The sequence below is a fragment of the Hesperophylax consimilis genome, chromosome 26 (assembly GCF_061612785.1).
Source record: "Hesperophylax consimilis isolate HC1 chromosome 26, BYU_Hcon_1.0, whole genome shotgun sequence".
Classification (NCBI taxonomy): domain Eukaryota; kingdom Metazoa; phylum Arthropoda; class Insecta; order Trichoptera; family Limnephilidae; genus Hesperophylax; species Hesperophylax consimilis.
This window is the reverse complement of record NC_142861.1, coordinates 4,364,930-4,377,860: the sequence shown is the minus strand read 5'-3', so window position 1 is coordinate 4,377,860 and position 12,931 is coordinate 4,364,930. Positions and strand designations below refer to the sequence as shown.

General features: G+C 42.6%; 1 protein-coding gene across 1 annotated transcript in view; it reads right to left on the bottom strand.

Annotated features, from left to right (window-relative positions):
• Gp210 (nucleoporin 210) overlaps window positions 1-12,931 on the bottom strand; it is a 68,951-nt gene that overhangs the window by 15,471 nt on the left and 40,549 nt on the right. The window contains exons 21-28 of the mRNA XM_089647238.1: window positions 11,145-11,351; window positions 10,387-10,578; window positions 7,224-7,340; window positions 5,064-5,149; window positions 4,305-4,480; window positions 3,631-3,775; window positions 3,126-3,338; window positions 389-502 (exon numbers count right to left, since the gene is read on the bottom strand). Of these exons, the coding sequence (XP_089503364.1) occupies window positions 389-502; window positions 3,126-3,338; window positions 3,631-3,775; window positions 4,305-4,480; window positions 5,064-5,149; window positions 7,224-7,340; window positions 10,387-10,578; window positions 11,145-11,351 (1,250 nt within the window). The remainder of the gene's footprint in view (window positions 1-388; window positions 503-3,125; window positions 3,339-3,630; window positions 3,776-4,304; window positions 4,481-5,063; window positions 5,150-7,223; window positions 7,341-10,386; window positions 10,579-11,144; window positions 11,352-12,931) is intronic.

The following is a 12,931-nucleotide window of genomic DNA, read 5'->3' as shown; positions in this document are numbered from 1 at the left end:
CATTCCCTCTTCAGCAACAGTTGGCACGCCCTCTGTTCCTACATATTATCAGGTTGAGATGCTTGGAGTCAGTATCTCAAACAGTTTCAAATATCCGGGCTCCATTGAAGCTAGAGTAAATCTAGACATTCTGTATGTGGCTAGCAGATTCTTCAATGGTGACCCTGTATCGATATGTCGAACATATATATTCTGTATGTGGCTAGCAGATTCTTCAATAATGATCCTGTATCGATATGTCGAGCGTGTTTTCTTTACCCTAATAAAATATGGTCTAATAATTTTACTGTCAAAAATTTGTGATTTATTCCCAAAAATTGCACCACGTATTTTCAGAAAGCGGACAACTTGGGAGATTAAATCAGTTATCATAAAATAATATGTTTACCTTTTGCGGAAGAATGGCATTCTGCACCTTGAAGGAGACATAGTCTGCGAAGAGCTTATCAGAGCTCACATCTGTTAGTTTGAAGACGGATCTTCCCTCCTCACCCAGCAAGAGCTGTAAAATAACAAACACATCACAATACATAATGTATTATAACAAATAACTAATTAGTTACTGTAGCCCTATTTTAAACAATACTAGTTAATGTGTCCCCAGCGTTCCTCGGGGTTATGAATTGTTCAGAGTAAAGTTTAAATGTTGTGAATTCTAGTGTACCTAAAGAGTTTTCTTTCGCTTGATCGTACCATGTCTTCCTCGGTCGTACCCGACTTCCAACATTCACTACTGTATACCACATTGTAACTATATTATATTGACTTTTATTCAACCCTGTATCTCGTCCCCGTGCAGAGATAATGCGTTAAGTCTATCTCGGGCATCCCCGACTTATTCAACCATTCAAACCACACTCGAAACACTCCTGACACTAGTAAGAAAAAACTTGAAATTTCAGTGAAATCGGTCCAGTAGTCCCTGTAGTGAGTCTACAGGGGACCAACAAAGAAACATTCATTTTTATTTCCGTTAGATAGAACCCTTATTCTAACATTATTTCAATGGAAGATGCTTCAAGTAATTAGCTGTACTGATCTATTCCGCACCGTTGCACAGTCAGGAAATGTGCACCAAACATTTGTACACGCTTTGCACTTTGTTATGTTACGAACTCTTTGTTCATAAATCCATCAAAATCTTGTAAGGAAGTTCCATCGCGCTCTGTAATGCTTTGGCAGCACTGTATTTGCCTCCGCAAACGCAGTACATCGGAACAACGCACCGTTTCGCTTGGCGCCACTGCGCTCGCTACACAAACGCAGTGCAGCAGAACGATATTGCCTCTCCCCGCTTTCCCTCACAGTCGAGGCACCACCATCTTATAGACCGGACGCGTGCTGTGCTCGTCCCACGCCATTGTAATTCGCGTGGCTTTTAGACCATGGGACGCCACGCGAAACTTTATTCCGAACAGAATGGAGACGTTCTCTAGTTTACTGGAAGCTATACCACAACAAAGGACAATATCCACCGCAGGTCAGGCCTGACCAGGCGTGTTGAGATGATACTCAGAGCCCTGTTATGTCATGTGAGTCCGCTGTAACTAATTATCTTATTAATCGTATTGCCCCAGAAAAAGAGATTATATAATGTACCCGTTAGTTAGATATCTTGTGCCGTGCCTTGTACAATCATAAATGTATGTCCCGCCTATGTATGCCATGTCCTCGATGTACCATTAAACTATTTCCATCACCCACTGTTTTATTTGACGACAAAGGATTTCCAGGAACCCTTCTTACCAAAGGTGTGTCAGAAAAGTAAGTCTTAGACGGCCCATCCCTGTGCTGTTTGGAGTATTCACTCACCTGCCGACCATCTGAGCTAGTCAAAGGGTGAAGTTGTGTTTCCGCTCGCCGGATTTAAACGCAACAACTTCTACCATTCGTTTGTGTTCAAATTTGTGAAATATTTTGCCGTCCTCTATGTTCCTTCCCTCCTACAACTTGGTTCTCTTCAAGACCTAGGTTCACTCCTTCCTTTTCTCAAAAGAACCATAGATAAAGATGACACGGGCCCTGGTGAAAGATCCGATCCTTTATTCAGTTTGGAGTTATGGGGGAAAAGAAGGTGGTGTTTTGTCCATACAAACGTATTCCCCTATTTCCTTTCTGGATTTAGACACAAGTGAAAATATTTTTTTATATAATGTAGACATCGACCACTGGCATGTCCCAATGTTTTGCTTTTTTGATAAGTTACTTCTTAGAGGAGTTAGGACCCTCCAAAAATCCTAAAAAAAAAAGCCTAGTTTGAACGTCATCAACAAACGTGCAGTGTGCAAATTTGACATGTATTTTTTAAAAAGCAAAACATACAAATATAAAATATTTTCTTCTAATTTTGTTTTGGAGGAGAAAAGAGAACAATTTTGGAAATCCTGGTGGTTGAGGGGTAAGGCTTTCGACTAGCAATCCTTAGGTAACGAGTTCAAATCCCGGCATACGCAACTAAATTTTATGTGATGAATGGTCGGTAGCTAAGTTGGCATCACCCCTGGGTCCCACCCAGGCATAGTGTGTTCAATTCCTTGGCTGGCTAAATCCTCCATCACGACACAAGCAACATTTTCCACTTACTGTGATGGTAGTAGGAGGTTTTCAAATATTGTCAAGTTATTCGTAACCTGGGAATGTTCTTTCTTTTAAATTGAAAAAAAAATAATAAAATGAATTATTTCACAATTTATTCATTTAAAATGATATATATACAGTATACTTGCGTCACGTTCCAGAATGGATATACTCTCAGTATCGCGCTGATGGTAGACCACCATTCAGAATTGAACCGTTGCTTGAAATGGCTCTAGCGGTATTTGGTGACCAGATCTAAATAGCCAGATACTCCCATCTTCCTCTTCCCCATCTTCTTCCCCTCCCCACCACCTTCAGCCTCACAATATACCCCAATTGGGAATGCCATAGTCTCACTGGCTCCAAACGGTTGTATTCACATTAAAAAAAAAAGAAAATACAAAACCTCGATTTTATTATTATCAGCCTGAGGTGCAGTTGTCCCCTTTTCTCAGTATCCAGGGGGGCAAAGGACAACAATAGTTTTGTATATTAATTTCTCAGTGCCCGCATTTCCTTTTAAAAATAAAAAGTTTATCATTATCTACCTCAATGGAAGTGTTATGATTCTGCTTGACGTGCGTCACGAGCTGCCGTGTGGAATGGTGGCGCAGCTTGGCAGCGGCGCTGGCGAGCGTGCGGCCGTGCGCGTCGTGGTGAGTGGCCGTCAGCCGGAGCTCCAGCCCCGCGGGGAGGCCGGCCAGGCTGCTGAGGCCCGCACCGCCCTGCACCGAGATCATGGCATAGTGGACCGGGCAGACCTGGGAACAAATTAATCATTTAATGACCCTGAAGAAGAATATAGTTTTCAGAAGATAGAGATGGGGAAAATTAAATTACAATATACAATATCCCCGCGGTGACTTGTCAGTTGACCACGACCAGCATGCCGTTCACTAACAGGTAGAGGTTACTTCTTTTAGCCAACGTTGGCTAAAAAACAAATAATATGTACACCAAAAATAAATCATTACAGTCCTCTTGGCCGTGAAAATTTGAAAGCATTTAAAATGTTAATTATTTGATGTGGATTTGTTGAAATCTTTCTCTTACCTCTACCGCGATAGTAATGAACTGCTGGGGATCCCCCCCTGAGATGGTGAGCACGGCGCGACCAAGCCGACCCTGCGATGTCACCAAACCCAGTGGTGACACGCTCACCAGAGCGCCTCGAGTGATGCCTTCATCATCGGAAATCCTGTAAAAAAATATTCAATATAATTATAAAATATATATTAAATTTACAATTTATCTCTGCAATAGGTCACCCCAAGTGGTTAGATAAGTTTGGTGATTTAGCAGGGGATCCCGGTTTCATGGAATGAGGTTTGTCAAGTCTTGGCGGTGGATACATCAGCTCAACTGCGAGGAGATTTAAATTTAAAGCTCGATTGGATGCTTATTTGAAGAGAGGACAACTCAATTATGGTTAAAATTATTGTGAAATATAGATGAAAGCAAATAATATTGTTGTATTTTCCAGGAATAGTCTACAAGTACTTTTCCCATTTTTTCCTACGCAATACCGAGGCTGACGAGGGGGGGGGTTTGAACTCTATTAAAAGTTAGGACTTAGTGAACAGAAGGTAGATTCTTCATTGTAAATAAAGCACTTTTGAGAAGTTGAATTCCATCGATTTATTCTTATGTTAAGTTTACATTGCTACCGACACTCTGAGAAGCAGACGGGGAAGTGAAAGAGGAAGGTTTGCAATTAACCAACTGACCTGTAGGTGAGGCGGTTAGTCGGCAGGTTGGTCTCCAGCAGCGCCGAGGAGTGTGGAGCCAGCAGCAGGGGCCCCGAGGACTCCACGGGAGCCAGAAGCTGCAGCGGCTGCAGGATGACCAACTCCATGCCGGCCGACCAGGTGCGGGACTTGCCCACCACATGTCCCGGAGCAGACTGCAAATACATTAAATAATATGAAGATGATATTATGATACACTCTCAAATAAATTCTACTGGGGAGTGTTCAAATGAGGGTTGATCAAAATATTATGCGTAAAATGGTAAGTGGTAAGTATCAAATATATGTAACTTACCAGAACTTTTTTACCAGAGTAGGTTCTTGAAAATACAATTTAATTATATATTTTTCATTTGCGCACTTTTACATTTTTCTCGAAAATGCACAATTTTTCTATGTTTCTTTGTAAAACTTAAAAAGGAGATTTTACTAAAATATTGACGGCCTACGTGACGCAGAGTTATCCACGCAGTTGTCATAACGCATTATGACATTATATCGTTGCGGCATCCGGCTGATTCGAGCATTCATTCCGTAGAAATTGAAAAACAATTCTACTATTTAGGATCATTAACCTTTGAAATGCCAAGCTCCCGTTACCTAATACCTATGTAGCGTGCCGAGGGTAAAATACAGATTATCAATTGGATACGCCGGTGCTCAACGGATATAAATTTTTCATGTCCAACGGGGGGTTTTGGTGCATGAGAAGTTAGTGTAATATAAAACGGTACTTACCGAAACGTTGAGATGAATGGTAACCCTTCCGGAACGAATAGCGGTCAATCTGACAGACACCCTGTCTGTGTTGTCCAGTTCTACATCTGCAGAGAAAACAATAGGTAAGAGAACGGTTAATTATAGAAAACAACAAAAAAAACTAACTACCTAACCATCAAACGATTTCTCCGCAGGGGTCGGTGGCGAAGTGCACTCATCTTGACATACACTCATACCAATGCTCTTGTCTTATCCACTCGAGCAATAGCGTATTTAAAAAAAAACGACTTGTGTACTGGACGGGAGTCCGCACAAGACTGTAGATTTAGGCGCCGGGTCCAAACCGTGTCTTCAACCGATGAGAATGCTCCTTTACGGCCGATGATGATGATGATAGTTGTATATTTGATGAAATCTGCCTCCCGCACCCAGGCTTGGTGAATAGTGGGCACTGGGTGTGCTGTTGTCTCTGCTCGCTTCTGGTGTTGGCGGTTTTCCAGAGGAGGGCCGGCTGGTCTTGAAGAGGTAACACCAGAAGATCTTGGAGCAGAAGACTCGGCGAGGTGAGGCAGATGTTGGGCAGGAGTCACTTGTAGATAAATAAAACGCTTGGTTTCGGTGGTAAAGATGAACTGATTTATTTTTAATTATGTGGCTGCTTATATTTAATTAGCCTGATTCGCGCCCGACATTGGGCTAGGAGCCCAAAAGTGGTGGGGGGTTGTACCCGCGCCAACAATGAGTTTATAGCCTCCGACAAACTGTTGCATATTCATTTTGTCGGTAGTACTGGTGATAGTAGTCGCTTAAATTTGAGAGTTAGAAAAGATTTTGAGCGCTTACATGAATGATAATTACATAGTTTAAATGCATAGTAGTTATAGGAATGTGTATCTTGACAACTAGATTTTTTTGTTTGTCAAGATACGACAAAAAATAAGAAATGTTTGTAAAATAAATGTGTAAAAATGATCTCAAGCGATCAAATTTGTAAAACATGTTAAGTTAGTATTTTTCCGAGGTCCCCCGTAACATAGCGCTCAGAAAGAGATAAGATTCACTATGCTACGAGGTTCCTGGATTTTTGTACACGCAAAAAAGGTAAAAAATATTGTTCAAAAATGGGTTTACATATGGGTGAAAAACAGCTTTTTTAATATCTCCTCAGCGGTAGTATATCGAAAATAGTGTTTATTTGACTACCGCCGAGGGGATGAACAAGTAAAATATACATATTTGCAATGTTTAAAAATTGATTTTTCCTAGTAAATTTTACATAGAAAAAATGCTGGACATCGATCCGCGTGGCAGGTATGCGGGCGGTACGGTATCGATGCCATTCGGAGTCAAAGTTTTCAAGCCGCTTGGGCCGAAAATTGCACAAAATGGCCAGTGGCGGGGAGTGGTGATTTTGCCAGTGGCGTGGAGTAGGGACATTTTATAAAAGTAAACAATTTTTATGAAATTAAATAATATGGTCAACTACGTCCGTTACAACTTGAGCAATAACAATCCGGTCATTCAGTTTTGGATTTGACCGTGCTCATTCGTGCTCGGCGTCCCATTAGTTCAGTTGGTAGAGTGGTGCCCGGGGCAAGGTGAGGGTCCTGGGTTCTAGTCCTAGACGTGACCATATCTTTTTCTGATTTATCTGTTTCATATTCGTTTAGGAATCGCTAATATTGTATACAATAATTTTATATTATATCTGTCCATCCGTCCGTGATAATGATTTTTAAATTTTTTCTTATATTTGAATTGGACTTTTGTTTTCGTTATTGAATAAATGCAAATCTTGGAAGCGGAAATTAACCCATTTTCCGACATCCAATCAAGCTGAAACTCGTCAGATAGACTGGTTATCGATGACAATGCATTCTATCAACTTTTAGTGGCAATCACATACACACACAAATATATTTCTCTAAAATTGGATGACAAAATGTCGGTTCTACCTGATCGACATTTGGCTAGGTTGGTAGAGTTGGCGACTCCACTTCCTGTCTATGAAGATTTTATACTCAGTCAAACCAAAAAAAAATAATTTAAGTTTTACAAAAAATATGTTTTTTACGGGTTAATTTCTTATCATTCAATAGACAACATTCTAGTCTTCACACTAAAACTTAAAGTTTTAATAAAAATGACGGATGATATGTGATTAATGGATGAACTTACTGGTGTTTCCGAGAACATCAGAAATAAGAGCTTCTCCGTCTCCTGCCACAGACCAGCTGAAGTGGAGAGCCGGCTTCAGCGAGCCCAGCTCCAAAGGACCGATGCCGTCAGGCATACCTAGAAAACAAACAAACAAATTATTATATTATATTGTACTGTTAAATTTTTATAGTTCAGTATTTAATAGCTGTATTTCAAACGGTTTAACCCCTAGAACAATTTTGGGGGATATTTCTCCCAGCGTAATATGGACTGTAATGTAAATATAGATAAGTAAAATATAAATAAATTCATGCTCACTCATTTTGTATTACGGTGAGATACATGATCTAAACCAAGGCTGCCCTTGTTGGGCCAAATTGACGATTTTGAATCACTGGCGGGCCACTGAATACCTGACGGTTCCTATTTCCATGGGGGGGGGGGGTTGTTAGAGAATTTCTATAAAACATAATTCCTCACAATTCCGCGCACCCAAAAACATCATATGTGATTCCCCACAACAATTTTTCGAATTCCATGGGGGGGGGGGGGGGGGTGGCTACAAGATTCCATTTCGGACGCAAAAAATACTATATCAAAACCGGTGTATTTTTGTATAAAAAGTAAGTTCAACAGGTTAGATTTTTTCGTCGCTGATTCTCGGTCTGAGTAGCCCAAATAGAGATACCTTTTCAAATTGGCGGATTGGCGGGTTTTTTGAAAATGGTTCACGCGGGCCACTTATAATTCGTTCGCGGGCCACATTATGGCCCGCGGGCCTGGGGTTGGGCAGCCTTGATCTAAACAGTGTTAGAAAGAGAGAAAATCACACTTTACTTACACTTCAATTTGTATACATTTACTATAGACGCTCACGAAAAATTTTAAATAATTCAATGAAACAACATTTAGCATTTGAGAAACATTTGTCAAAGTTTGCAAATTTTTTAATAAAATGAATGAAAAATGTAAAGTGACAATACCTTTTATAATATCTTTGTATAATTAAATATGTTTTTCAGTTTTGTGTAAAGTGGTAATTACAGTTTACATACAGGGTGGGGCAAAAGTAATCACCCGATGTTTTTTTGCTGTAATTTTTTTTTTTATGATACACTTTTGTACTGCTTGTGAAATTAGTTTTTTTTCCGGTAAACCGATTCATGTCTTGTCGATTTGTATTCTGCGTTTGTTGACTTCACAAATGTCTAAACCGAATTGACATTTGGCGCCATTTGCAAAAGTTATAGCGTTTTCCCATAGGGTGATTACTTTTGCCCCACCTGTACATGATAAAAACTGTAAGCGACTTTAAAAACTAAGTTTGTTTAAATTTTTAAAAATTAATTGCATTTGTAAAATGAACTAAAATCTGAAAGAGTCTTTCATATGCTTTAAAAAACAGCATTTCTTGTTTGTAAAACAGTATTTCATTTTGGTAAACATACATTAAAAAACAGTATTTCATGTTGGTAAACATACATTAAAAAACAGTGAATTCTTTAGGAAAATAATATCATCTGGGAATATTTGTAAATAAATCCAAAATCTCTAAAGACTTGAGGGGGCAATATATATGATGGTGTGCCTACCTGTGGCCCAGAGCGGCATAGTATTCCCGGCCAGGAGAGCAGTGGTGGGCGCAGATATAGCAACCCCGTCCAGCAGTCGCACTCGTACGGATGCCGTGGCGCTGCCGTACTGCACGCTGCCCACCTCCGCACGCGCCTCCACTATTGCCGTGCCCACCGACACAGCGTCCACTACTCCATTGGGCTGGATCTCTGCGCAAACACAATATATATGATGGTGTGCCTACCTGTGGCCCAGAGCGGCATAGTATTCCCAGCCAGGAGAGCAGTGGTGGGCGCAGATATAGCAACCCCGTCCAGCAGTCGCACTCGTACGGATGCCGTGGCGCTGCCGTACTGCACGCTGCCCACCTCCGCACGCGCCTCCACTATTGCCGTGCCCACCGACACAGCGTCCACTACTCCATTGGGCTGGATCTCTGCGCAAACACAATATATATGATGGTGTGCCTACCTGTGGCCCAGAGCGGCATAGTATTCCCAGCCAGGAGAGCAGTGGTGGGCGCAGATATAGCAACCCCGTCCAGCAGTCGCACTCGTACGGATGCCGTGGCGCTGCCGTACTGCACGCTGCCCACCTCCGCACGCGCCTCCACTATTGCCGTGCCCACCGACACAGCGTCCACTACTCCATTGGGCTGGATCTCTGCGCAAACACAATATATATGATGGTGTGCCTACCTGTGGCCCAGAGCGGCATAGTATTCCCAGCCAGGAGAGCAGTGGTGGGCGCAGATATAGCAACCCCGTCCAGCAGTCGCACTCGTACGGATGCCGTGGCGCTGCCGTACTGCACGCTGCCCACCTCCGCACGCGCCTCCACTATTGCCGTGCCCACCGACACAGCGTCCACTACTCCATTGGGCTGGATCTCTGCGCAAACACAATATATATGATGGTGTGCCTACCTGTGGCCCAGAGCGGCATAGTATTCCCAGCCAGGAGAGCAGTGGTGGGCGCAGATATAGCAACCCCGTCCAGCAGTCGCACTCGTACGGATGCCGTGGCGCTGCCGTACTGCACGCTGCCCACCTCCGCACGCGCCTCCACTATTGCCGTGCCCACCGACACAGCGTCCACTACTCCATTGGGCTGGATCTCTGCGCAAACACAATATATATGATGGTGTGCCTACCTGTGGCCCAGAGCGGCATAGTATTCCCAGCCAGGAGAGCAGTGGTGGGCGCAGATATAGCAACCCCGTCCAGCAGTCGCACTCGTACGGATGCCGTGGCGCTGCCGTACTGCACGCTGCCCACCTCCGCACGCGCCTCCACTATTGCCGTGCCCACCGACACAGCGTCCACTACTCCATTGGGCTGGATCTCTGCGCAAACACAATATATATGATGGTGTGCCTACCTGTGGCCCAGAGCGGCATAGTATTCCCAGCCAGGAGAGCAGTGGTGGGCGCAGATATAGCAACCCCGTCCAGCAGTCGCACTCGTACGGATGCCGTGGCGCTGCCGTACTGCACGCTGCCCACCTCCGCACGCGCCTCCACTATTGCCGTGCCCACCGACACAGCGTCCACTACTCCATTGGGCTGGATCTCTGCGCAAACACAATATATATGATGGTGTGCCTACCTGTGGCCCAGAGCGGCATAGTATTCCCAGCCAGGAGAGCAGTGGTGGGCGCAGATATAGCAACCCCGTCCAGCAGTCGCACTCGTACGGATGCCGTGGCGCTGCCGTACTGCACGCTGCCCACCTCCGCACGCGCCTCCACTATTGCCGTGCCCACCGACACAGCGTCCACTACTCCATTGGGCTGGATCTCTGCGCAAACACAATAATGTCACATAATATAGATGATTGTTTGCGGTCAAGTCACAGGTTAATTTAACCAATCGACTGGTTTTCGAGCACACGTTTGCGACAATTTTTATAACTACATGCTCTAATACCATCCATGATGGAATTTTATGCGATCGAATTTTAACCTTTACGCTTTCAAATACGTATGAAGGACAAAATCAGAATCGGTTGCACTATAGTCAATGTAGATTTTACTTTTTATTTCATGAATGTAGCCACTATGATGGCTTATGAAATAAATTGTCTATGAAAGTCAAAAATTCATTTTCGTCCAACGACTTTCCAAAAATGAAAATAATTGAATTTTCAAAGGAGTATAAAGGGAATTATTTAGCTTGATTCGATTCTTATTTGAAGAGAAAAAAGGATAACTTTTTTAAAATTTAAAACAACTCAATTACTGTTAAACTTATTATGAAATCAGATACGAGCGCATCAGCCTGCCCATTGAGTAATAATAATGATAATAGACTAATGGTATCCACATTCTATGCGTTTGTTATAATGTCATAAGTGGCAATACTAACTAATAATGTCCTGTTTGAGGTCGGTCAGTGCGAAACGCACGCTGGCCGGGTGGGGAGGGCCCCCGATGGCCTGCAGCCCCACGGAGCCTCCAGGCAGCATCAGAGACACGCGGGGCACCACCCGCAGTGGCAGGAACACGTGGGTGGCGGAGGAACCACGTGTCGAATCGGACCAGAAGTCCAGGCGGGCGGGGCCGGCTTCCAAACCTGGTAAACATAGAACCATTATTTTAGTTGAGTAATTCTTCTTTGGTATGGTGAGGGAGTAAGACGGTTGTTGATGATAGATTGCCCTATGGGACGTCCTGCTGGGAGCTCTCCCGGTAGAACGAGTTTTTTGTGCAAAACATCCTGCGACAAACGCAAGTCCTGCTGGCAGTACGTGATTTGCATGAAAATATTTCCTGGTTCTTCCAGTAGTATTGTGACCTTGAGTGTGCTCGCCATGTCAAAACGCGCAGGTGCAGACAGGGTGCCTCTGTGTATACTGAAGCGTGCTGATTGAAGGTGCTAGGCAACTGTTTTCTATGCAGTTCAATATTCAAGGTACTGCTGGCAGGATGCCGGGCAGTCATATACAAATATCTACAGCAAACACACTTCTGGATCAGGATTTGTCTTATTATATATAAACACTAGCTGTACCCCGCAAAGCGTTGCAGTGGTTTGGTCTGTCTGTACAGATAGAGAAACAATAGCACGTTTTACTTTTACCTCCAACAGATGGCACTATTTTAAAAAAAAAGCATATTTACCTGACACAGGTGACATCTATATAATATAATAATATAAAAACACACACCTACTCGAATGCAACGTTATGTCAAAATATCAAAGCAATTGGTGAAGAACTCTCAGAGATTTAAGATTTTTAACAAACGAGCATTTTTATTTAAATAAATAATAAAAATGTTTGTTTATTTCATCTGAATAGAGCAGTGAGTGCAATACTGTGTCTGCCATATAAAATTCCAGTCACCATAATACCGTAAAAACAGTTCTTCAAAACTTTCACAACTCCCATCTACGTTTCAATTCAATTCAATTTGTTTATTAATTTCAAAAATATTACAAAATTGTTAATTTCAATGCGTTTTTAAAATATTTTTATAATAAGAATTCTTAGATTAATATTAACAGTGTGTATATCAACTATACCAGTGATAATAGAGCTTGCCTTTTAAAGGAAGCTTCATTGATGCAAAACATGTCGATATCCGAATTGATTCTGTTCAACAGCAAGATTGCTCTCCCCACAGGCATGACCATTGGCAAGTTAGTTCTGCAGGCCGGGAGATAGAATAGTCTATGTTGTCTGTGACGTAGATAACCATCGGGAACATAGAAATGAATGCTCTCCATGATGACCGAGTTTTCAAACCATCCAAGAAATAAGTCTAAAGAAGTGTAGCAATGCGCACATCTCTCCTGACCTGTAGATAGTTCATTCCGAGCATACCCAAAAGAAATTCAGTGGGATAGAGCCACGGGTAGTAGCCATACTCCCTCATGTAGAGAAATCTCAAGAATTTCTTCTGAACTCTCTCCAACATGAGAGAATACTTTACCTGGTGTGGACTCCAAATCACCGACCCACTTTCAAGTCTACTCCTTACTAAGGAATTAAATAAAACTATAAGCACCCGGTTATCTATAAAATTCCTTGCAGTGCGTAGAACAAAGCCCAGAATTCTAAGTGAAGTGCTACTTGCCGCCTCAATATGAGCATGAAATGTCAGTCTACTATCAAACATGATTCCAAGATCCTTCATTGTCGAGACACGTTT